Source organism: Cygnus atratus, chromosome 5, assembly GCF_013377495.2.
Source record: "Cygnus atratus isolate AKBS03 ecotype Queensland, Australia chromosome 5, CAtr_DNAZoo_HiC_assembly, whole genome shotgun sequence".
Lineage (NCBI taxonomy): Eukaryota > Metazoa > Chordata > Aves > Anseriformes > Anatidae > Cygnus > Cygnus atratus.
In genome coordinates, this window is record NC_066366.1 from 20,475,299 (window position 1) to 20,502,077 (window position 26,779).

The window sequence follows — 26,779 nt, forward strand, 5'->3', positions numbered from 1 at the left end:
CTTAAAGTTAAGAATGTATTTCAGGCTTTTTCTAGTTTGGTGAACCAAGAAAGATGGGACCAGATAAAGTTCTGTGAGAAAGACAGTAACCAAGCATAAACATTTAAAACATCTTTCCAACAGCCCCATTATTTCCGTACCCCAGGTTGAAACAATCTCTGTTTCAAATCAGGAAAACCCCAGAAAAAAGATTATATCACTAAGAAAATCCAAACACTCCAAAAGAATTCCACTGTCATGGAAATTTTCTTCACTGATGTCTTCTAGATTTGCAAAGTTATATGAAGAAAGCAATTTGAGTATTTTGGTATCAGAAAGTTGAGCATGTGACAACCTCATTAGGTACTGATATTGCTTCTTTATCAGTAACAACAACAACAACAAAAGACAAATCAAAAACAAACAAAAACCAAACAGGTGATGGCAACAGGCAGGTATTTTTCAAATCAAACCAGCCCAGAAGCATTTATGTGGTATAATTAGAAAATCTCCTATCTCAGACCGACCAATGGTTGCATAAGGTAAGATTGTCACATGACCAGAAGAAAAAATATGACAAACAATAACTGCAAAAGAAAAAAAAGAGTTGGAACAACAAATAACTCTCTCCTTGAAAGCAGAAATCAGGGTAATATATGCTTGCACAAATAAAACAAGGAAATTATCCTGAAATAAATGAATCTTAATGAACAATTTTGTTATATTGGCAGGGAGCTATTAATAATCTTGTTCTTAAAAAAGGTACTTCAAATGAAGGAGGAAATCTTTCCACCTATAATGAAGGCTTTTATACTCTTCTGCAAAAATCTTTGCAATAGCAGAATACTTTCAGTCATTTCCCTCAGCAGCTTGTGACATTCAGTCCTGGATACTATTTCTTCAGTTATTCTTATGATAACTTTTTTGTTTCTGCTTACGTGCTCCTACTAAGGGAATCATTTAAGCACATTTTAAGTTAAGCATATGACTGTAAAGTTGAATGGAAGCACAGAACACAATTCCAAACAAGTTTGTTTATCATAACTGATTAGCCAAACAGACAATGCATGCTCTCAAGAGTACAAAGTTTTCAGGTCTGGTTTATTAACAGTTATATAAATCAGGAGCATTCACTGGAGCAATAGGATTAAATGTTTTTGTTTGTTTGTTTTTTTAAAAAAGGGGAACCATATGATTGAATTATTTGCATTTGTGAGGTCCACACAGTGTACAATGTTTCTTGCTTCTTTACAAAGCATCAGAAGTTAGAGAACCAAACTTCCACTTTGATGTTGTCATAAATTTCAGCTGGAGAAGGTAGCATCCATATTGGGAGCAGTACCAGCTTACACACTCCTAACAAAATAGAGCTTATAAGAAACAAAATTGTGGTTGAGGGGTTCCATTTGTTTTGTATTTGAGAACTTTTCCATTTTGAATAAAGAATGGAGCATTTCTGGAATTTAAGCTTAACACTTAAACACATTTTCTTACATTCAGTTGGTTCCATATCCTGAAAAACGTCTGGCTGAAAATGTGCTCTGAATTTCCTCCTTTCTACTCTTTTATATAACTGAAAACTGCTCTCAGTTTCAGAGTAAATATCCAGTTATGTTTATCTGAACAACTGAAATAAAATCTATTAAATTGATATTGCAGCCTTTGTAATCATTACGGCTTTTTGGTTTCAAAGAGAAATGCATCTGGGCTTGTTTCTCAGCTGAACTGACTTCTGTTCAGCCAGTCTGTGCATTACAAGATGCTGGTCTTTGTACCGCATTGTAAAAACAGCAGTTATTTGTAGAAACTATGAGTATTCAATGTTTTCCACACTACATTAATTTACTGTGCTAGGTGTTCTCATCCTTTATTTAGACTGAATTTTTAAAATGCCATTAACTACATACTGTGGCTCTTGTAGCATAAAGTTCATGGAGGAATTTGACTTAAGACAATTAGCTAGAAATTTATCACATGTGACCTAAAGGTTTAGCTCTGCAGTAGTATTTCAAAATACACATTATTTAGGAAAAGGGGAGGGCAAAACCACAACATTGTCATGTGGCTTTCTTATTATTCCACTTCAGGATATTTGCAGTATGGATGGTGCTGAGGAAGTCACATGAAGGGATCACAACCCTAAAATCTTGGTCATAAAGGAAAGCATGTAATCATCTTCAATGCCTGCTGAATCCCACAGCCTTTTTTTTTTTCCATGATAGGATGCCCAAATAGAAATTTCTGCATTCTTGCCAGTTCTTCTAATCTACTATTAGTACAGTCAGTAGTGTTGTTCACTACTGCTTCCCTATTAGTATTTCTATTTTGAACAGTGACAACCACAAAGATACACATCTAAGCCTTCTGCCTGACAGGACAGAATAAAACAGGATGGTATTCACTCAGCCTTTTTGGGGGTTTCTGTAGTTCCATCAGTTTAAATGAATAAACATAAAAATGAATAATCATAATATCACTTAAATATTTAATGAAAATACTAATTTATCAATATATTTGCTATTACATTAATAGAGAAAAATGTTTTCCCTCCTCTTAAATTATTTTCATAAAATTCACGTTATTTTGAGCCCTTTTGATTTGCTAATGTCTGGAGGACACTCACTAAATCTAATTCGAGTCAGTTACAGTTAATCTCTGTGCTCCTGCATATAGGAGCAGAATTCTCCTCCTTCTCTGGACTATAGTCCAGCATGAGAGAAAACTTACTCTAATGGGTAATTCAAAACAACAACAGCTTTATTTCATAGTTGTAAAATGCCTTCTATTTCTAAAATTAGCCTTCTGCATGCCCCAGACATCACATAGCTGGTTTGGTTTAAATGAAGTGTTTCTGCCAGAAAAGACGCAATTTCTCTGTAGTAAGAAAAATCTGGAATGAATGCAGTTTAGTGAAACAGCACAAGCAGCAAAATAATAACGCAGAATATTTTTTAAAGGTTTCAATATTTTCCAACGAGATTTTTATGAGAATTACCTTCAAGGTTTAATTTTCTTTTTTTCTAATATGAAGCACTTTTTCCTTATGTTATGCATAAAATTCTTGATTTTATGCATACAAATCTGCAACATTTGTAGAATTGTATGTCATAAATCACGGCAGGACAACCAAATAACTAATATTCACAGTACTGTAAATATTAGTGACAACAACTAAAAATACAATGGAACTATTATTGTACAGAAAAAAAGGAAACTGAGCAGAGCACATTTTTGATTCTGCTTTTAATTTCATGTCTGATTTTATCTCAACTCAAGAGAGGCTTATAAAGACAATTTACCTGTGTCTTAGTGGGCTAGGAGATGGGCATCTTGCCTTACCTTCCTCTAATATTGCTGATTTTTAAAATTTGAAACATTTCCCTTTTAAAATGAAACCAAAACCTCTCTTCTCCCAGTTTATATAAGCACTGGTTAAAAATGAAAAACACATTTCATAAAATCACATCTTTAAGAGTAGTATTATTGTTGCTGTTATTAACAACACTTTAAAATAAAAGTACATAATTGCTAAACTAAAATGAAATCCCCAAGGTAGAAGCCTGTTAAGCCATATTAGTTCCAAATGACTAACATTTTTATAGTACTAGCTAAATGAATTAATAATTATTGGCTACTTATTTTAAAGGATTGCCATTTTTTATTTAAAAAGCTATGAAGTACATGCTGCACTCTCAGTAATCCGTCCAGTACCACTCATATTCAAAACAGGGGAGACTTGTACAGCTCTTCAGACTTGAAAGATCAGTTCCCAGTAATCCCTATATACCGTACAAATTTTATATTGGAAAGAGTTGACCAGAACTTCTCAAAATTAGAATGTCCAAGTAAAACTGTGAGGGAGAGCTGATAAAAGTAACATGTTCATATTCACAGTCCACTCTTTCCTCTCTCTGTGCAGAAATATCTAGCCTATTCAACAGTAAATTCAGCATTGGCATTTTGACCACTTAATGCTTACAATGAATTTAGTCTAAGGCTTAAAGTCAGGCAAGAAGTAAATGCTCCACTGATGTATACAGCTACCTCTGAAGGAGATTACAGGCAATTAAAGAAGATGGATTAATCTTCTTTACCAACTTCTTGTCTTTTACACCTTCATCTTCTAAAGGAGTCCAGTGTGCTGAGTTTCTGAGTCCTATAGTGTCCTTGATGCTTGTTGGTGTCAAGCGGTCATTCTTAAATGACTACTTCTATTTCAAGTTTCTTGAAGGACAGCCCTCCTGTTAGCTCATAGAAGTGAAAAGCAGTACTGGATAAAGAACTTTGCTGATGGAGAAAATGCTGGGGGTGGCAGGGAAGGAGGGAGAGGTAGAAAACCTCATTTCTATCACAGGATTTTCTCACTCTCTGAGATTGCTCTGTGTGGCACAAAGGGATTTGGCCTTCGCAGGGTTTTGAAACTGGGACAATATAGGCAGAGAACTTCTTTATTAAAAAGAAGTGACTTTGAGGTTTCTGCAGATCAAGGCTGACTTAGGAACCCATAGCGGTTCTTTGAGACTAATAAACAAGTAAATATTAACATTTCTTTTCCACATTAGAAAAAAAAACAACACATCTGAGTTACAGTCCTTTCAGATGGATTGTTTTTCTGTTGGCATTTAAAAAATGCTATCATTTCCTCACTGTGTCACTTCTTTGTACATGCCAGCATAAGCAGAAAAAATCTTACACATCACAATCTTGCCATGCATGGGAAGAGTCCTCATACCATCTCACAGAACTTCTTTCAACTTAAGCTCGCCTTTCCAATATAACAGCACTGCTTCAGAAGACTTGGCTTGTCCATTCACTGACTGTGCTGGCTGGAATCTCTAACTCATTGGGAATACAGAGTCTGCTCAAGGTTGGGAGCCAACTGCTGGTGTAACACTGACAGATGCAGGACCCATATGCCCAAGTCTGGATAGGATGCTTGTATCACCGGCATCTGGATGTCAGCTTTCCTTTTCTGGCTCTGCTGCTGCCTTTACTGATAAACCCGATACTCTGTCTGCTGTGGGTCAGAGCCTGCTGTTGCTCTGTAGTCTTGTTTCTTGGATTAGTGAGTGGTTCCTCCATATTAAGAACTACTATCTGAGCATAGTATGCATCCCTTAAAGCTTTCATATGTCACTACACATCTATTTCCAGTATTTCTACTGTTCCTGGTGATTTAGGCACAGATGATGAAATCTTGCAAGTGCAGCAAATCTGAAAACTGTAAATGTTCATTCCCTGTCTTGTGGATAGAGAGCTCTACTGATACCATCCATTACTTTTTAATCCTAAACAATTTTTTTACCGCTAGATATACAGCCAAGAATTGCAAGTGCAAGATTTGGATGACACCACAAAGACATTTTTATAAAAAGGAAAACACACTACACTAAAATGTTCTATATGGTAAAAAAATTCTATGTAAAAATTTGCCAATATATCATTGACACCCACTTAGAAATTTGCATGTATCACGCTTGACAGGCACATTCTTGACACTGAAGGAAATAAAACCCTCTTTCACTGAAATGCTGTACTCTGCTGTTACTACTGTTCTTCCTTGTTTGCTTTGAAAAACTACAACAGTAGATTTTTTTTTCTCCTTTGACTTTACAATGCAACAATACCTGAATACTTGGGAACAAAACAAAGCTTGATAATATCCATAAATCAAGAAATGTTAACCATTTCCTCAGATAGGAAAATGGGAAACACCACTTTCCATTTACAGGGACATCCTGTGGAGGGACATTCCTGAGTCCCTCCAAGCCTCTCCAAGAGGGAGGTTGCAGGAAGTCACTCTACAGTAAGGCAAAAGGGTATACAAGCTCATAAATTCAGCAATAGAAACTATAATCACTTTCTGCCAAACCTCCTACATGTAGATAATTCATGCCCTCATCAGGAATAATCTGTTAGGGAGCTGGGGAAACTTTTGCAGAAGGAATGCCAAATGGCGCTAATTAGCCTTTGGCAAACACCGTGGCAGTGTGGGGTGCAGTACAAATCCAGTAGCCTAAATATGCAACGACTAGGCACACAGCAGCACCCTTCCTCTCCCACAGTATGTGCTCAATCTAATGTGGACTACCACATCCTAAAATGCAAATCTGAAGGTGCCTAAAAGTAGACACAAGTTATAAACCCCACAATGCCCTAAGTGCCTGCACTACTGACAAGAGCAGGGCTTTCTACCAGAAGGTGCAGTACTGTCTGCTGTCCATACAGGTTGGATCTTTCACAGGCATAGCTTTAGGAGACTATAACTAAGGATACAATCGAAAACACTTTTTTTTTTTTTTTTTTTTTTTTTTGTGCCAAGTGTAACATATAAAAATGGCTACTTGCAAGCAATTGGAAACAGAAGAACATGGAAGCATGACTTCCAGTTTCAGGACAAAAAGCTTGGGTTTATAATAAACAGAGCCAAGTATTTGTTTTTGTTTTGATAGAGAAATACAGCATTGTACCCTTGAAATTCTGAATTGTTTCCTACCTTCTAACATACATTCCGATAACTATTGTATAATTTTAATATAATTCCTAGATATTTTTTATCAAAAGGAGTACCATACTCTATCTTTGATTTTGATCAAATGCATAATTTGTAAAGGATGAAAAACCTTGTCTTGATCAGTGCTATTTCAGACACATAAAAGTAAAAATTAAAAAAGAAAAAGAGAAAGAACAAAAGGAAAGATGAAGCTTTGCGACATTCTTTCAATTATACTATTTAAAGTCCTTTTTTTTTTTCTGAGATTTAACAGAGGGCTTACATGTTATTTCTAGTACTGTTTGCTGACAGCATACTTTATAAAAATAAACCACAAAATTCTAAACCACTATGGTAATACATATTGGCATAAAAGTTTGGTTGCTTCAAACACTGAAACACTGTGTAAAGCCTTTCAGTTTAAGTCTCGCCTGTAACTCACCTTCTTTGAGACTGTCCAGAGGAAATCTGAGAATCTCTACAGCTCTGTTACATATTAGGCCTCCACACAAACTTTTATTTCATTAATTTTCAATAAAACAAACATTGTTTTTTATATTGTGGACTACAAAACATTTAGTGATGGCCTGAAGAAAGATGACCAATCACATACTCTTGCTTGAGCATATGAAGAGAAGTGCAACCAAGCTGGTAAAAAGACTAGAGAGCAAGAGTTATGAGGAGAGAACCGGGGTTGTTTATCCTGGGAAAGAGGAGGCTGAGGGGAGGCCTCATTGCTCTCTACAACTACCTGAAAGGAGGTTGTAGCAAGGAGGGTGCCAGTCTCTTTTCTCAGGTGACAAGTGAGGGGATGTGAGGAAATGGTTTCAAGTTGCACCAGGGGAGGTTTAGATTGGCTATCAGGAAGAATTTCTTTACAGAAAGTATGGCCAAGCATTGGCACAGGCTGCCCAGGGAAGTGGTGGACTCCACATCCCTGACATTATTTACAAGATGTGTGGACATGGCAATAAGGGACATAGCTGGGACTCAGTAGGTCAGGTTGATGGTTGGACGTGGTGATCTGTAAGGTCTTTTCTGACTTAGATAATAATGATTCTATACTGTTAACTCTTACTTTCTTGCCACTCCTAAATGACATACAGTAGGAAAGAAAAAGTATTTCTACCATTGTTATTTTTTGGGAAGTAAACAATTAAATGTTTTTATCAATGGTCTAGAAGACCTTCTTTGTCACAGCAAAGAAGGTGTCCTCTATAATGGTGCCTGGGAGGAGCAACTCCTGTTCTCTGCTGTAGGCCACTCTGGAAATGTGAGAGGGACTTCTGGACATAAACACACACACATCACAGATTTTTTCTTCTCCTTAAAGTATGCATTAACGACAAACAGTCTACCACCTCCATGTTAGAAAAACTATGAATGAAGTCATAAAGCTTAAAATCTTTATGTTCAGCAGAATACACAATTAAAGGGAAAAACAGAACAACTACTAAGCACAAAGCAAGCCAATGATACCTACCATAAATCACTATCTAGAATATGTAAGAAAGAATTTACAATTCATTCAATCAAACCTGAATTCAATCAGACACTATCAAAGTGGTATAGTCTTACATTAGCGTCAATGCGTACACCTAAATAGTGTTCTCCATAGAATGGAGAAATCGTGAAAGAAGAAAACAATTCATTGGCTAAGTGCTGTGCATAATCAATAAACAGAATTCAGCACTGATTTGCATCTTATGTGACCCTATAAAATGTACCCAAAGAAAATGTGATACAATGTAATTGCACACAGTTAAGTCACTTCTGGAAAAAAAAAATTGTTTCCATGCTATCTTTTGTAATTTCTGTGCAGGTAGAAATTCTAATACAGTGCCATTTTAGCAGTGAATAATGGAAACAACTACTTTTAATCGACTTTAAAGATAACATACTCAAGAACAGAGTGCACTCTCCACAAACACGACTCACTCATTTTAACTATATTTGTATTCTCTTATGTGTTTTAAAGTCTGAATAAAGGTGCTTGCACTTTCTACCTAAAATCCAAGGGATAAAGCACTGCATCTGGGGCTCCATATTCTACAGTAATGGTGAAGGTTGAACCCCCAGCTTCTATTTCAATATTTAATATTTACATTTATTTAGACCTTACAAACAAAGATGAAAATGTAGTTAGCAGATAGCTAGTATAATGAAATAACTTAGAGTTAAAAGCAGCCTGAAACAATAGCATTCACATGAATCTCAACTTCACATGCTCCATTTAAGGATTCTCTGCCAATATTATCCTTTGCCAGATCCTCTGGAAAAAGAGGGCACACACTGCTGCCCTTCACTTCTATTGCAGAGTACAAAGGATGCTTGAAGCCTATTTCTAGTGCTTTTTATTTTCATTAGATCTGAAATGAGGAATCTTGGAAACTATGTCATCAATGATTTCAAGATAGTGAAGAAAAATATCACTGTTAACTTGCACAGCACGACCTGAAACATTGTTTTCCCCAATTGTATTTATTTATAGGAAATCAACACCCTTTTCCTTTCTTGATGAATGCTGTGATTGAAAAGCATTCTGAAACCAGAATTCCTTGCCTGTATCATTACAAACACCATAGAAGGTATAATTCTTTCTGGTCAACCCACATATTAGTTTATGCTGCCTATACTTTTCAAGCCACCTTACTTCAGTTCAAAACAGGGCTAAATCCCAAATCATAGCTGAATGTAAGCCCCATTAAATAGAGTTCTGTTGATGTATCTGAAGAAAAATTCCTCCTTCAGTATCTATGGACTGCAGAAAGTCCTCCATTTCTCTTAATGACCTCTTCCCTCTGTCTGATTCAATACAGCCCACTGGCTATGGAAATGACAACACCCAGCAGGTGACAACAAAATGGTCAACAAACAGGGCTGAGATGTGTCATTTTCTTCAAATACTTTCCCAGGAATTAAATGACACACTGTGGTATGCTGTGTCCTGCTCAAATCAAATATTTCTTTATTAAATGAAACTGCACACTTTTATATACAGTTGCCATATAAAATGCAGGTTTAAGTGTACTGCTTCAAGCTCCAATTGCAAAACAATTTGGCATTTCCCACCCCTCCCCCAGTCTCCTTTTAACATACAAGCCCCTGGGCAGCAACTGCGTGGATGCTGTACCTCTGACATAACTCCAGATTGAAAGCACTGCCCTTATGGATTCAATCTGAGGCACTTATTGTGACTAGGACAAATTGGAGTATGCAAATCAGCACCTTTCAAGTCTCCTGAACCCAGGAAATCCTCTTGCTTTGTGTTCCAGCTAATGGACCTGAGATGTCCCTTTTAACAATGCTGTCTGTGCAACTCCTTTAACCTTTTCAGATTCAAATCTAGCCTTTGTTCCCAGCCCTTTGTAGAAACACGCAACGTATCAGGCTAGCCTCTTTTATAATTTAAACCGGTGTAGAACCAGAGTCATAGCGTAGCATTCAGTGGCATTTACACATGCTTAAAGTGCAAAAGTAGCATCACGGAACAAAGATAGAACACTGAATAGAGGCGTGCAGCATTACAATTTCTATTAGAGGTTTTTTCTGCCTCTTTTCAGCTTCAGATACCTATCTTCACTCTGTTAATTATACTGGAAAAAATACACAATTCGATTTCTAAAGTTCTAAATAACTTAACATCTGGTGTAAGACTTTTACACTTTTATTACAAGAGAATGATTTTCTGAGAATACCAATCTACAAAGTGCTTAAGGAGAGACTGGTGATCAAACCTGAACAGATTCCTACGTAGATTATGTATTTAGCCACTGAAAGGTGACATAGAATCTATCCTTAAATCAGAAACAGGAAAGTGCGGATGGAGATGCCTGGAATCTCCCTGGAAAGGCACAGTGCAAAGCTGAGATACCAATCATTTCTTACTAGAGTCCTGTGGCTCTTTTCACAACATACCAGCATTTACACTGTTTTCCTGCTTTTCAACTCTGTTTGGGTGAGGTGTTTGACCTGTTAATAACTGGGCATTTCAAGTCACCCCAAATTACTTTTTCCAAGTAGGCTGTGTATCTTTTTCTTCTCAATGTAACACTTACTATCATGACATTCTCCTGCCTCATTCCTTTTTTTTTTTTAAATTGTTTTCTTCCTAATTACAATCAAGATTATTCTCTTTCATCCTGTCCAGTTAGAAACTGTACTTTCAGAAGGTTGATCTTCTCTCTGCGTATACACTACTGTCTCTTATACCATAAATCTGTAATTTTTGTTCAGTTTATACCAAGGCATTACAGCATCCAATTTATTACTGTTATCTCACTGTTTCTGAATGACTAATTTGAACTTTATACAATTGTCAGTTTTCCTAGATAATACAGTTGTATACTGAAAGCTTTTTTTTTTTTTTTTTTTTTATAGAGATTTAGATTAAGTGTCTACTTTTTCACCTTAATCGTGTTCAATTTCTGGACAGCACTTCATTGAGAGCAATCAACTCCCCCTTTGGTTTTGTATCTGAATGCTCTGAATGTCACTTAATCTCAGGATTTTTTTATTTTTTATTTTTTTTTAAATAAAAACAAGCTGTAAGATAAAGATGAGGTTCAGATTCAAAATTTAAGCATACAAAGTAAGCTACATATAGAAATCATTCCCTCATAGAGGGATTATGTGGTCTCCAAACCTTCAATTCTAACCTGTTATATACTCATTCTGTTTCATTGCATTACACACGGCTGTTTGCTGCCAAGAGAAAGTTCGGTATCACTTTGCTGAGTTGCTTGTTCTGCAACAACTATCTTTTCTTAATTGCTCTCTTAATTTCCACTTCATTTTGGCTACTAATGCATAATTTATTCACTACTTCATCCCAATATATATATATTTTTTTACAGACGGCACAGACCTATGCTCTCCACCATACCCTAAATTTTGTACGTTTTATTGGCTTTTTCACATTTCCCTCTTTTTGCCTACCTTTGACACATGCTAACACAGGATGGTTAGTAGTCTATCCCTGTAGCCCAATACAGATTGCAAAAAGCTGAACACTCTTCTTCATCCTCACAAAGGTACACTCACCACTACAAACATCACCACTAGCAACTGCTCTTCACAAATCTCCTTGCCAGCAGAAGTCTTTTCTGCTAAGACCTTTTGCAGACTGGAAAAATCCTCCATTAATAACCCACCTTTAGTCTCGTCACTATTTCTGTGTTGATCACTGTTACACAGAGTTAACTTCAATATGTAATACTTAGAGCGAATGAAAATAGCAAATGAGAAGGTAAATCTTCTCCCTAATATTTTATAGCACTGCAACACCTTCCTGTCTGTTTTCCACTTGACATTCTCTTGTCAGATGAAGCTCCCTGTAATAATTCAAATATTAGAAGAAACTGGATTTCTACTCAGTTGTGGTCCAGCCAGCCACAGAACTACCTCCAAACTTAATGTCAACCTGTACTGCTTATATCTATTTAAAATACTCCAAAGTTTTACAAGATTCAAATATTTTTGTGGGAAGGCAAATTTTAGAACCATGTATTTTCTTCTTCCGTTATGATTATCCATACCATACGGCCAATTTTAATTCCTAATAGCGTGTTTATACAGTGAAATGTTAGTACTTATTTTCAGTACAGGAAAAACTTCTGTCTCCATGACACTTTGCACAATTGTTGTACTTCATCCACAATCACTCATTACTGCAAAAATGTAAATAATTTATTCTGTTCACTAATCTTTGTTTTGTCTTAATAAAAAACAAAACAAAACAAAACAACAACAAACAACTCACGGATATTTCACAATCTAAAGTGGCTGCATGCTGAACATTCACACTTCCAGTGCATGAAAATCTTTACTCAAATGCTCTCAAGCTAGATGTTTTTAGAAAAAAATGAATACTGTCATTGTCTTGTTATATTCAATATAGTAGTTACAGGCAAGTAGCAACATCTTCCAACCATCACTAAATATTGTAGTGAAGATGTATAGTGAATTCTTTCTATTTTTTGTCTATGTCAAGCTTGACAGAATAACGTTGTCCTTCAAAGAGCATCACAGTGCTGCAAAACTAGTAACAGAAACAGAGGACAAGACCCATACAGATAACAGAGAAAAAAAGTTCTGATATAGAAGTTTCCTTCAAATCATGTATTTGCTTCTACACTTGTTGCATTTGAAAACACTGATTCATAAAGCTGCATTAACTGCATTATTAGGAGAAAATAGAAACATTCTCCTGATAAAAACACTTGATTTTTCTGGTTGAATATGAGAAAAAGCCTTTTGTTTTGTAACTACTGAAATATTAATAATATTTATTAACATTCAGTAGATCAATGATGTAATTACGAATACTTCTCAGAGTATCACATGTATGATGCACTCTTATTTGCAGCTGTTACACACCTAAGACTGTGATGGAATCAGCATCTAGAACACAATTCTAGACACAAATTGATTTCAATTGAGGAAGGCAGGTAGAACGGGTAGTAGCCACCTGCAAACAGAAGACAAACTTTTAAAGTGCTCACTCGGAAAGAAGAGTGTTACTCATTTTCCTCTTTTTTCTTTTTTTTTTTTTTTTTTTTTTTTTTTTCTCTAAGGAAACTTAAACTTATGTGACATGCACCAACAAAATAACATGGTGACCAAGATGTAGCTTAAGCCACTCTATATGGTTATGGCATCACCTGGAATGATTCACAGGAACCAGAGATGATGCACTCATCCTGGACGTTTCTCACAATTAGTAATGGACCTACTCTGAAGAGTAGTAGTATACTATGTTGACATGTATGAAATATTTCTACAGTTGCATATTACTTAGTATTTTAGTGCTGGAATTATTAATAAAAGGAAAGAATTATAGAATGGCTTGGGTTGGAAGGGGCCTTAAAGATCTAGTTCCACCCCCTCTGCCATGGGCAGGGACACCTCCTATCAGACCAGGTTGCTCAAAGCCCCATCCAACCTGGCCTTGAACACTTCCAGGGATGGGGTTTCTTCAGCTTCTCTGGGCAACCTATTTCAGTGCCTCACCACTCTCATAGAAAAGAATTTCTTCCTTATATCTAATCTAAATCTAACCTCAATTATTAATAAATGTATATTTTAAAACAAAAAATAAAATTATTAGAAAAAGACATTTTTCAATTGTTCACAATGTAAGTAATACATTAGTCTTCTTGCATTCATAGGCTGCATATGGTTTGTTTGCTTGCTGACTTTAAATACAGAAAAGCTAGAATAATCTCAATGGGTCTAACAACCTGTGGTTTCTCCAGAGAACTGAGGTAAAGACAATTAAATCTCTATGAAGTTCTACCCTCACGCTGAGGTTTCCAGTGGCAGGGAAAAGAATATGAACCATATTTACAAAATACTGGACTGCCCTTCACATCCATGGAGAGTCTGGGAGCACTGCATGGAGTAAAGCCAAACCATAGCATTTGTGCCATATGTGACTTCCAGGGAGTTCAAACAGTGCTCCCATCCTAGGACCATTACATGATCAAGTCTGTGCTGATAATGAGAATGCTACAAAGTAAACAGGGCGTACAGCCTGAGTGCATACTACAGATAACTTGGCTGGGATATCTTGGCTAGAATTGCACATCCACTACAGCTATCCTTTCTGAATTGTGTTCCACTCCTGGGTCTCCAGAGCATGTGCTTTGCATCTTGTGGCTCATGACTCTAAGATGACAAAGAACACAGAGTCTTTGGGGTCAGAATGTTTCCACTGAGCCTCTGTTTCCTTTGACCTTGATAGAATCCTGTTGTTTTTGTCTCATTGAATCTAATACTGCAACTACTTAGGCCTTCGTTCATCTCAAAATGGTTCCATAATATGAGAAATAGATATAATATAGAGTAAAAGGGAAAAGTGAGTCTCGAAATTTTGAAGAAACCATTCAGCAGGGCTACAAAAAATCTTCTAGGAGAGTAGATGTGACCCCTTACGGCACAGATGGAGAATTCAACAAATGTCATCTACTTTGCAAATCACCTGTGCACAACAGATCTTGCTATGTGACTGAACACTTCATGCAATTGTTAGTTGAGCATTTGATTTCTTTCCCTGTCTGGTTCAGTAGTTCAAGTCTACCAATTCTACCAAAAGGATATAATGGACAATAATTTTAGGGGCATGGCAGAAATGAAAATGTGATCCTTCTTTTCTTTTTTTTTTTTTTTTTTTGTGAAACTCAAGAGTAGAAGTCTCTGTCACGAGTTATTAATGACAGTGCTCACCACTGACCAAGTCTACAAAAAAAAAAAAAAAGGCATTTTGCTGCAATCTGATACTTCAGCATCTCGCTGATTTAAGGATTTCTTCATACAAAACGAGGTGGAGGTAGGACAGTATATGCAATTTAAGACAACTAGTATCTAAGTTATTGTGTATGGTAATATAATGCTATATGAAAGTGTTACAGCTTCTTAACAGAAAATAGGCACTGCTGAAGCAAAGAATGCAATTATGAAAGTTATCACTCTTGTATGCAGGAATACAAAATGTGTACCACTCACTACAGTTCAGATACACAGTTCTATTATTGTTACGAATACCATCTTTCTATCTTATTCTGACTTTAAAAGTTATTCCATTTTGTATAATTCCAAATATTTATTCTTTAAGAAGTCATTAGTATTTTAAAGGAAGAAATATCTTATAGATATTAAATTTTATTTGAAAATACTGTACATTTTACTTTTAATTGTTTTACAGTTCAGATTGTAAGGTGTGTTCTTTTTTGTTCAAGAATTTTAAAAGCAACTAATTTAAATATGCAAAATTATCTTGAGTTGTTCATACGTGAACTTAAAAGCCATGCAACACAGGAAAATTAAGTAATTATGCCTCCAAGTTATTTACTGCAATTAAGCTCATTTATCATATGCAAATTAGTGCAAACTGGTCTCATTAGTTACTAAATTACTCAATATGAGCTGAACAATGTAGCACTCCAGTTTGTAATGAAAAATCCCTGTAGAGGCAAGCAGTATCAATTAAGCTAATTTGCATATGCAAATATATTCACTAACTTTCCCTTTTCTCTATATTTAGTTCTACATTTCCTGATCATTCCTGATTATATGAAGAATATGGGGGTACTGACCCTTTTCCATACCTCCTCAATAGCAGCGAAGTTACAGGAAAAATCCATGTGCCTTGTATAAACCGATCATCTTTTTGTTAATTTTTAAAACCAGTTTCAGCCAAATTTCTGAATAGCAGGCAATAGAAGTAATAATTTTTTACTGGATTTATTTAATAAATGCCACATATATACATAGAAATGTAAAACTGAAGATGTCTTTATCGAAGTCTATTCTCATTATAACACTACTTTTCCAAAGAAGATAAATGTAGAATAAAACAAAACACAAACTATCTGACAAACCAAAAATCATGTAAAAAAAATGAACATATTGCCATTACCTATTTTTTCTACTGTTCATCATACAGGTAATCTTACTTGGAAAACATTTCAAAGTTATTTTGCCCTGACTTTGGAGACACTGATATGGCAACATTTCACATATTCATGTTTTGGGGTTTCTTTTTTTCCACAAGCAGCTGGTTTCCTTGGCTGCAAACATACTGTAGGAATCTCTTCAGCATGATATACAGTAATTGACTGTGGCTTGGATTTGTGGACATGACTGAGACTTCTTGGTTATAGAATCAAGATGTAAAATATCACAAGGTACACCTCCATTTCTATTTTTACATCGTCGTAAATAACATCCACCTACATCCACCTTTTTAAGCATACTGTACTATGCTTCTCATGTGTCTGTCAATAAATTTTGAAGTATCAAAATATTAGGAGGATTAGAGAGGCTCCTTAATTTCTGAGTTTACACTTAACCCAGTCTTCAAAATATTAATAGCAAAAGGGATTAAACAAACTATAAATTCAACTTCCTCAGGATAGCAGACTGAAAAACACAGGTAGTCCCAAGGTATAATCATTCTGTAAGGTTGTTTACTTCATTTGCAAACAATACTTATCACAACACTGCTTTGCATATCATCTTCAGGAGCAGCAAGCTAAATGAGAACTTGTTAGAACAGTACTCCATTGCAGAATCTATCTGATTGTTGTTTTACTTATCTTCTGGAGATTTACATGTTTTCTGGAGATTATTTTTCTACCTATAAAACCACAAAACAGTACTTTGAAGTTTGTTCAGATCTTTTAAAAGTGGTGCATTTGAATGCATGACCTAGGCTTTCCTTCCAAGTGTTGATTACTGTGCTAAGATAAGATTTTAACATATGATAAACTTGCAACCATTATTAATTCATTCTGTCCTTTATCCATCATCAACAGTCTATTCTCTTAAATGTCAGAGTATAACTTTCTACTATCGATTAGGAGATTAACAGGAGTAATTTGGTAAAAGCACCACCCTCTCTGAGAAGGCCACACCTCAACAGATATTCAATATGATGTTGATGGCATTTTTGATTGAAAATCCTTAATCCATTTATTACAGTGCAATACAGATTATTTTACTAGTATTACGTGAAAGACATATCCTGAAAACCTAATTTATCATGTATAAGTAGAAAAAAAAGTGTAACCTAGCTTAAATAAGTAATAAATCACTAAATAGTCTAAATATAGTCTAAAATATGCAATAAGTAAAAAATTAAAATGTCAAGTCATTGTCATAGAATAGAATCATAGACATCTTTTCCAATCTGAATGATTCTAAGATCACCTAGTTCAACCTATAAACCTGTCAAAGTGGACGCCTTAGTTTTGTTCTTAAAAATTGAATCATATATTCATATAGCATCAAACCTAATACCTAAAGAGTATATATAAATCAGTCTCAGTAAGATTTTATCTAGATATTTCTTGTAATTTGTATTACAAGATACCTCTAGGATGTATAGCACATATTTACACACTCAAAACACCACACGAAGAAATTACATAAATTGGAACATCACAAAACTGTTGTTTATTTATTCATTTTTTTTCTACACTTATGAGACAGCATAACAGCATTTCGGTGTGATATGCAAACAGCACTGTAGATACTGGTGCAGATACCTTTGGTACAGTTACTATAACACAAGCATTTGCTTACAGAATCAAGAACTTGAACTAGACCTTTGCTAAGGATGCACAACGAAGTCACTTCATTCATGATTTTTGCTCCAAAGAGAAATTCATTCTACTGGTTAATTTCATTTTTTCCTAAAATGATCTTTGTTGCTATTCTGCATTTAGTTACTCTAAAAATATGTGAAAAATCTGACATTATCTGTAATGCTTTTGAATGCCACAGCTGAGGTAGTATGGAGAGATAGCTCTCAATCATTTCAAATTAAGTGGAATATTTCTCATGATAATATCCTAATTTACCTCTTTCGTACCTCTCAAAAGATATTATACCAAGCAATATATTTGCATTGGGAAGCTGTGTACATTGCTAAGTAAGTGCAGTTATTCAGTGCTGCAGTTAGAAAAGACTACATGTAAAGAGTGTTTTTCTTATTTCCATAGTGCTGAGTTTTTGCCTTGCTGACAAAACGCTTCACATTTTGTTCTTAAGTGCTTCTGCTCCACTTTGATTACTGCAACGTAAGAAAGGCTGTGCTAACCCTGACAAAACAAAGCATGCATAAGAACATCTCCATCAGTTTACTGTTTTTTCATTCTAATCTTCCTGGAACATAGCTCCTTTTACAGTGTGACTAAATTCTTTGACAAATATCTGATTAGTTTTTATCTCATAGCTAAGGAGACCTAAGAAGCATGCTGCTGTTCATCTTTTCTCTTTGCAGATTATTGCAAATTTGTGATACATAATCATGACAACAGTGATATCAAAGAAGAAAGCAGTGCACATAAACCAAAGTGGGGGAAAAACACCCTAAATCTGTACATGACACATAAGACAAATAAAATCACCAACACAAAATACTGTTTCGTGCACACACACAAATACATTCTGCGAGCAAACACCTACTGCACAGTTCAAAACAACAAAATATTGAGATCCATCTATACAACACCTGCCCTCCCTCTCATTCAAATTGTTCCAATCATGGGCTTTCTAAAAAGAAAGAAATGTGAGCTTTTAAAATTTCATTAATATAAGTGCTGACACCAACAGTATTCAAATTATTGGCAGAAATAGGTTTGACTAGTTATTTTGATTTTTCTTGGAAAAGCCTTTTTTTTTTTTTTTTTTTTTTTTTTTTTTTTTTTACCTGTAAAATATGACTTCCCAAATGTGACTCAAATACTTCAATGGCAAGGGCACTGGGACTTCTCCTGCGCTGGGCACCTATAACTGAATAAAAAACAGTTATGTTGCAAGGTCTGCACATTCATTTCTAATCCCTGATCACACCGTTTCACATTAACTATTTAAATATGTTTTGCATTTTAAACACCAGTGTTAATTTCAAATTTGCCTTGCATATAGTAAATTTGGTACATAATTTTCAGTGACTCATATTTTGAGGATAAAAGTATCTTTCTTTTAAAAAAGAAGAAGAAGAAGAAGAAGAAGAAGAAGAAGAAGAAAAGCTATTAAATGTCCAGGAACTCTGGAAATGAATAGTCTATTCAAATATGTCCTGAGTTCCTGTAGAAGTTTTTTTCATACATGATGATGATAGCATGCAGAATGTAGTACTGAAAAAGACACTAAATATAATGTAAATGTTTTGAAATGTAATGATGAGAACTAAATATCACTTAGGAAGATATTTGAGAGATTTATCTGAACATGTTACTTATCTTATTTGAAACTAAAACAAAGTAAACACAACTTAAAAAAGTTAACATTTGGCAACAGCTGCACTGTCATCACATCCGAGATATCAAAGATGCTCCTAATTATAGGGAAGTAGTATGTTAGGTGTCCATGTTAGTTGCTGGAAAACATACCTAAAACTTCTACACTTAAATTACATAGTTTAAAAGTACAATGTGAGTAACAAGTGGTTGTGTTTCAAAAGCAGAAGTGACTAGAAAACAAGCTAAGAAATCATAAAACTAATCTTTCGTTAAACTCTTTATGCCAGGAGCACAAAGCCAGCAATTAAGTCTGAGTGACCAAACATAGGTATTGACTGCAAGCTGAGATTTCCTCTTTGGTTTAGGCTGTATTTGCCACATGACCAGAGAAAGAACACAGAGAAGACGGCACAGGGCTGCAGGAACATTTCTATAAGTTTCAAAGCCAGGCATATCCATAGCAGACAGAAAAGGTAAAGTTTTAAAGTGCATACAAAAACATTTACATCCAAAGACACTGATGATCTAATGCCTTTGGAACCTCTTTACAACATACGGTAAGAAAAGAAGTAACAAGGGAGCCACTAAAACAAGTAGAATGGATGACTGTCAGTACTAAACACTCTAATTTAACACCAATGAGAACAAAATATAGAGCAATGTTTTTTTAGTCTTCTACGATACTGTCTGCCAAACATGATATCAGTAAGAAAAGATATATGCCAAGTAATGATAGTCATATTAACCTAAAAATGTAATATCATTCCTTATTGATGCTTCATGTAATTTCCTTGCAGGAAATTCTACACTATTTATATTGGGCAAACATGTGGCTTCATTGCTAATGGATTCAGACTCAGAATTACAAATGGTGACTGCTCTAGACCCAGTGTTTTCTAAGCCCTCTTCTTTTCTCTGAAGATATTTAAGGATGCAGATGCTACCAATATAAGAAAATGTCTTCTTCAAGACTTCTCCTTTACACTTCAACTAAAGTTGGTAATAGACAGATATGTTGTACTTGTTTTTTAACATTAGTTAGCAAAGTGACTCGCCTGACACATCAGCATAATATTCTTCTTTTACTAGTTTTAAGTACTTATTCGCTATTACGTTTTTCTGTATCAGTCTTCTGATCCTAAATCGTTTTGCTTCTTTTCAGTCTTATCTTTCCTATAGCTATAGTGATGCCTACTATTTACAGTAATGCCTATTTCATGAAAAAAATCAGAGTACATCAAACTTGCTAGCAACTAAGGCTCCTTTAAATTTCTTTTTTTTTTCTTTCCTTTTTTTTTTTCAGACACAAGACTTAAAGATGATCCTTTTCTCCTTACTAAGCCTCCAGATATGTTATCAAAGCCTTGCTTACATAGGAGCTGTACCAATATTTCTAAGAGAAACTTTAGCTTTAGTTATAGGACTAAACAGAATATATGGCATTGCGAAGATTATTGGTGTCCCCACTGTGCATGCTATCAATTAGCGCTTTTTAATTTAATTTAATTTTTTTTTCCCCAATGTCATTTCATTTATAATCTACCAGCAACAAAAAGGAAGTTTGCAGTTCTGGACTGTTAAGCATTGTTTCATAGTAGTCTCCATAGGAGCACTGCAAAAAGCAAAATCAACCGCTGAAAGAACAAACAACCTGCTTAAATCCTTTAGGTTGTTTCATTCTTCCATCTAGACTGCGTTAAATTTTCCACACATTATCTGAACACATCACCACTTGGAATTTGTCTTCCAATTAATTTTCTATTTCCTGCACTACATCATACCTTTACAATCCACTGGCATTTTAAAGCGTATCCATTACATACAGAATATTGCTTCCAGTTCTATGATGTTAATTGCAGTTTTTTAGCACGTGAGTATAATAACTTGAATAAAATGCATGAAGGCAATGTAACACTTTAAAAACAGTATCTTTAACTTTAAATGATATTTGCAGGTAAGTCATCAGTTCTTCATACTTGGGGCGCTCTCAGTTCTATAGCTCAAATCAAAAGACTCAAGGTCAGCGAGTTAACTAGAAAACATGAGAGGGCCACATCTTAGCTTTAAAATTGTCAGTTAAATCCTCTATTGATGCCTGTATCTTAGTGGCTGGTATACATGTACACAAATACCTTGCAGTACTTTCAAGCCATTCAGATCATTGACAGTTTTATAGCAGAACTCCTTGATTTATGCGTCTTGCACTTACTCAGGTGATGTGGTATTGTAATGACAGTTCCTAATTTTACAACCAGCATAAATATGTTAAGCAGAAAACCATTCTGCTTCTGGTAGCCATACTGCAACTCTTTTTTGGTAACATAAGAGATGTTAAATATGCCCTTTCTGTATTTCTTCCATTTCTCTAACCATTATTCTTCACGTTTTGAGGAATGAGACAAAAATATTAAGATATACCTAGAACAGGTAAAACAAACTTATTCTCTTTGATCTTTTGACTTCATTGCATCATTATTTTACTTATTTGAGCTTTGAAGATTTCTCAATATAGGTATCTGCATCAGAAGAAACACCATTTGGAGTATACAGATGCATATCACATTGACAGATTTTAAAAACACAGCAATCTCACAGTTCAATCACAGCACAAAGCCTCTTATTTGTACTGAATGGATCATTGGCAAGACAATAGATGAAAGGAAGACATAGACTGAAATGGTTGGATTAAAAAATAGGCCATAATTTTATTTTCTTACGAAATTTCAAAACGAACTATAAATACTGAACTGGCTCCCATCATATAAGCCACAGACAGTCATCTCTAAATCTCTCCCCCTGTGGATGGAACCATCAACAGATACAGTTTAGCTGCTCACGGAAAACTTGGAAAGCAAGGGATTTAGAATTCATATCAGAACATATAAATCAAAGCAGTTCAATGAACTTCACAGTCCTAAAGATCTGTATACATATCTTTTTAAAACAAAACAAAACAAAAAAAAGTAGATTCTTTTTTAAATGTAGAAACAAAGTATTCCTTTCATGGGATTAATTTCTTTTTTTGAGTATCAGGAATTAGGGGAAATCAGGACATGGAGAAGGCTGAAGCATGTGTATCAACTGGAACAGGAGTCACAAAGGAAACAAGTTCCAAACCCAGGTTAAATTCTTCTTCCAAGTTTCTGCTATTTTAGTAGTATGAACAAACTCCTCTCAATAGTTTTTTTTTTTTTTTTTTTTTTTTTAATACGTGGTCATATTTTATACTGTCTACATTTCATTGACAAAGTTTAAGGCTTGAATGTAAAATTCTGGTTAACAAAAAAGCTGGCTAAATCAATATTGCTATCAAATATTGAGTACTAATAGTGACAAGAAGATAGAATGATTTCAAAATACACTTTGTTGTGCTGAAGCAGAGGAGTCTCCCCATTGAAATCTTTTACTTTCCATAGCGTTAGATCATGACTTTTACTATCCAGATTGATATGACTGACATGTCTATTCCTGGCACAGGATTATTCTGTAACAAGCTATTAATAAGGAAAAAATTCTAACTCCTCACAAATTCCTCTTTAAATTTTCTCCCTCAATGACTAATCTGGCTCTGCATGAGGTGAAGGAAGAACCACATCCCTTTCAACATGTCTTGGGGGCAGTCTAAGCATGCTTAATGCAATCTCAAGAGCATTTTCAATTGTGCTAGGAGGAGTGGGAAGCTATGGGAAAGAAAAATGTAGACTGCCTAACAAAGATTTCCATGGATCCCGATAAGACAGGATTTCCTCTAACTCACTTCTAAGCCTCTGGAGCACAGAATGACCAAAAATTGATGTCCACTGTGACCTTCTCCTAGTGAAGGGAGAACACTAATTCAACAGAAGCCATATTTTTTGAGCTCTAAGAATGAAAATGTACCACCAGTACAATAATATTCTCCCTAAAATACTTTTGTGAGACGTTGCGTGCCACATCTCAACATAAATTGGTTTTGTGGAATGTTTGGTACAATTCAGACCAAGTTTTAAAATGCTGTTACTTTGATAATTTATTTTTTAAAACTATTCTGAACTTTTAAATTAATTCTCCTGAAATTATATTTACTTAGAAAGGCCTTTATTCAATTAGCCTCAAAATCTTCATTTTTTAATTTCTTTTTATTTTTAACTCTTCTGAGCAGCACCTTTCGTATGCTTGAAAGGAGAGGTAGAGGTAGGCCCATCCCACTACATGTTTAGGTAATCTGCTGTCTGAATAGTTATTAAAAAAAAAATAGAGCCCATGCTTCACTTTTTTGATCTTGAAGAGTTCTAATTATGCCAAAAAAAAGTCAGACTTTAATTAGCAAAGCCTGAGCAGACCTGCATAAATACGAAAGTTCACAAACAGCCTACCAAAAAGACCATTATCTTTTTTATTCACAAAATATGTAACCAGATGAGGTTAACTGCATACCTTTCAGGTATTAGATGAGATATTATAAGAGAAATATTAGACGACCCTGTGTCATCTGATAGGTATCAACAAAATACATGATCATTTCAGATAAGAGAGCATAAGAAAACAGAAGCAGAGTTGTCTGAATCATCTCAGATGACTACATGTGTAAAGCAGTGCACAGTATGAACATGGCTATAATTTTCTAAGTGTTCTTTTACAGATTTTTTTTTCCAAAGTAGAAAAAAGGCCTATAGGAATTTCAACAGAGTTTTGAATACATTTTCCTCAATGTAAAGTAGATTCTACATGAAGATTTCTCTTTTGTTATTTCAAGGAACAACCCCAAATGCTTGTGAAAGAACAGTGAAGGTGAATGGGATAACCAGAATAGTTTCACAGGAAGAAGTGAGATGCCATTTTAAAACCCTGGGATTTTCCAATGAGCAAATGATTTGGAAACGCCCATAAATTCTGTTTTAGAAGAGATAGGGACACTGATGGAGGGCTAGACTGAACAACAGAAGATGCAATGTGAGAGAAGAAGAATGTGAAACCAACATTAGGCTCATGAAAGCAGACTAGTATTTACGTATTGTAAAATCCACAGAAACATTTTATTGCTTTTAATTCTTCTAACTTCATATTTAATACCTTGTTACGTTTTTTTTTTTTTCTTTTTTTTCTATTGATCATTCTTTGCCACCCCATTTATCACTGATTTTAAGTTTTGAGAGAAATCTCTAGCAAGAATCAACTTGCAGGCCTGAGATGTATGTTGAGGACATAAGGTATAGATTATATATATTCAGATCCTGTTCTAAAGTGTGATCAATGGTGGGCAACCAGCATGATGTAAGCAGAGGTTTTGCCCTCTAAATTGGAAAGGGTATCCAAAGAAAGTAGATGATGTCACCAGTCTACCTCATCGTAAACCATCATGGGATCCAAAATTTAGGTCCCTTATAACATCCACCCACACAGATGGGAAGAAGAAATAAATCTCAGATGGAGTTGCAACATATGTGGAAAAGTATTTTATCTTGGTTTAGTAAAGCTATGGGAATCATTAATGCTGTGCCATTACCAACTAAGTATCACAGCAATAAAGTATCAGCACAAAATTGTCACAAAGGACTACATGTAAGATGCATAATGCAATATACGATAATCGACTTACAAAGCTAACAATGGCATTTCAAATCTATTTTTTGTGCAGGCGAATGCCTATTATTCTAGACGTCCATCTTCTGGTCACTAGTACACAGCATGTATTCATTACTGGAGAACCCACTGCTCAGAAAATAAACCAAACCTTTCCATTGAATAACTAAGTAGCTATCAAGAACGAACTGGTTAATTTAAGAAAATGTTACCTAACAGGATTACAGGTGTGTTATTTATTTCAAGTAGATCATCTATAGCGTTTCATCAAAAACTCAGGGGATTAAAAAATTTTTTAATAAAATTTGCTTTTCAAATTCAAGTTAATACTTTTAAACTTTAAAAAAAACCATTTTTAATAGCTTATTTTACTTTCTACAACATAAAACTGATCAAATAAAAATGTCGAAAAAACAGAAAGTACTATATCACTTGTTGGACTGGAATCAAAAGATCTGAAGATGCGTTTCCCAGGAATAGTGTGTCCCCCTCCCCCGGATTCTAGGTGAATGGAAAAAAGCAAGTAGAGAAGTGGCTGTCTTAGTGCAAGTTTTCATCTGTTTTATGCGCCTGTTCCTCAGTTATTTTCATCTGCTTTATGGATCTGTTCCTTCCCACAGGATTTGTTCTCTGGGGGTCGGGTGGGAGGGTGAAGCAAGATTTCTCATGTCCTAAATATTTCTCTCTCTTTTCTGAACTTATTAAAATTAGAAAATCCAAGATTGAAAGTTAAACACACCTTAAAAATTAGTATATTCAAGATTTTTATGTTCTCTATTTGATAACTCAAAGAACACTGTTTCTTAATTAGCACTTATTTGTACATTTCACTACTTGATTTCAGAGATTTTTCTTTTCACTTTTAAGTATGAAAGCTTTGCTGTGCAAGAATTTCCAGTCATCTAAGCAAAGAGAGTTCTCCATCTGTGGCTGGGGGAGGGAGCACTGGCCTTTCTCCCACACTGTAGTAGTTACTATAGGAACTATTGTGCCTCCTTCAAAAGGGCTACAGACAGGGTGATTAAAATTCTTCATGGGAGAACCCCCACTCTTCTCCTTGACAATGAAATTCTTCAGGGAGAGGGCTAAGCCTCCAGTTCAAGAATGGCAGCACCTGAGGGAGTGATGTGGCAGAGAGAATCACCACTGCTTTAAATTGAAACACATGGGAAAAAATATAAGGGCCTGCACTCCTGAATTAATTTTCTTCTCCTCCCATGAAATACAGGAACATTGGCCAAAATTCCAGAGAAACAGGAGAAGGAATAACTTCATGCATCTTCCACCACACAGAGGACAATGGCACAAAGTAAATAACATACAATTTTCATTAAAATCAATAGAAGGAGAAGCAAAAGAAACACATCACCCACAAAACAATTAAGGGTAACTATTAACGTTCATTCTAGTCGTTAGCTTCTCTGCAAGGTAGCAAAATGCACTTTGGCATGGAGAGGAGGGACCAATGTCTGATATAACTGAATTAGAGCTACCTCCCAGTATCAACTTCACTTTATAGGGGGTTGGTTTACAATTAATTACTACACTGCCTTTTGCTCGCAAAAATGTGGGAGAAGGAAGAATATATACAGAATGGAAGTATATGGAGTTCGATCCTAACACATACAGTGCACTCCCACGAATAGATAAAATATGAAGGAGGTTATCTCTAACTATTCTTCCACCATAGGTCAATAGAATAGTTCAGTTGGAAGGGACCTCCAAAGATCATGAAGTCCAACTCCAACATTGTTAGACAGTAGCATTCTTAAAGAAGAGAGAAAAGTGATACACTTAGGTCCAGAGAGGATTAGTCACAAATATGGGGCAATGTGAGAAGCACAAAAATGTTTTGAAAACTGTCAAAAGAATAGATAGAATAGCTGAGAAAGTGCCGCCAGTAAAAGAAGTTTTAGATGTCATTGTAGATTTAATGAAATTGGTCTCAATAATTAAAGTGAGATAGGAACTTCCCAAGAAGTCCAATTGCTCTGAA

General features: G+C 35.2%; 1 protein-coding gene across 5 annotated transcripts in view; it reads right to left on the reverse strand.

Moving 5' to 3' along the window:
* The window catches only part of NPAS3 (neuronal PAS domain protein 3), a 624,784-nt gene that overhangs the window by 296,767 nt on the left and 301,238 nt on the right, over window positions 1–26,779 (reverse strand). For all 5 annotated transcript variants that reach the window (XM_050710846.1, XM_035552119.2, XM_035552117.2 and 2 more), the window contains one exon: window positions 18,687–18,769. In XM_050710846.1, coding sequence (XP_050566803.1) covers window positions 18,687–18,769 — 83 coding nt within the window. The remainder of the gene's footprint in view (window positions 1–18,686; window positions 18,770–26,779) is intronic.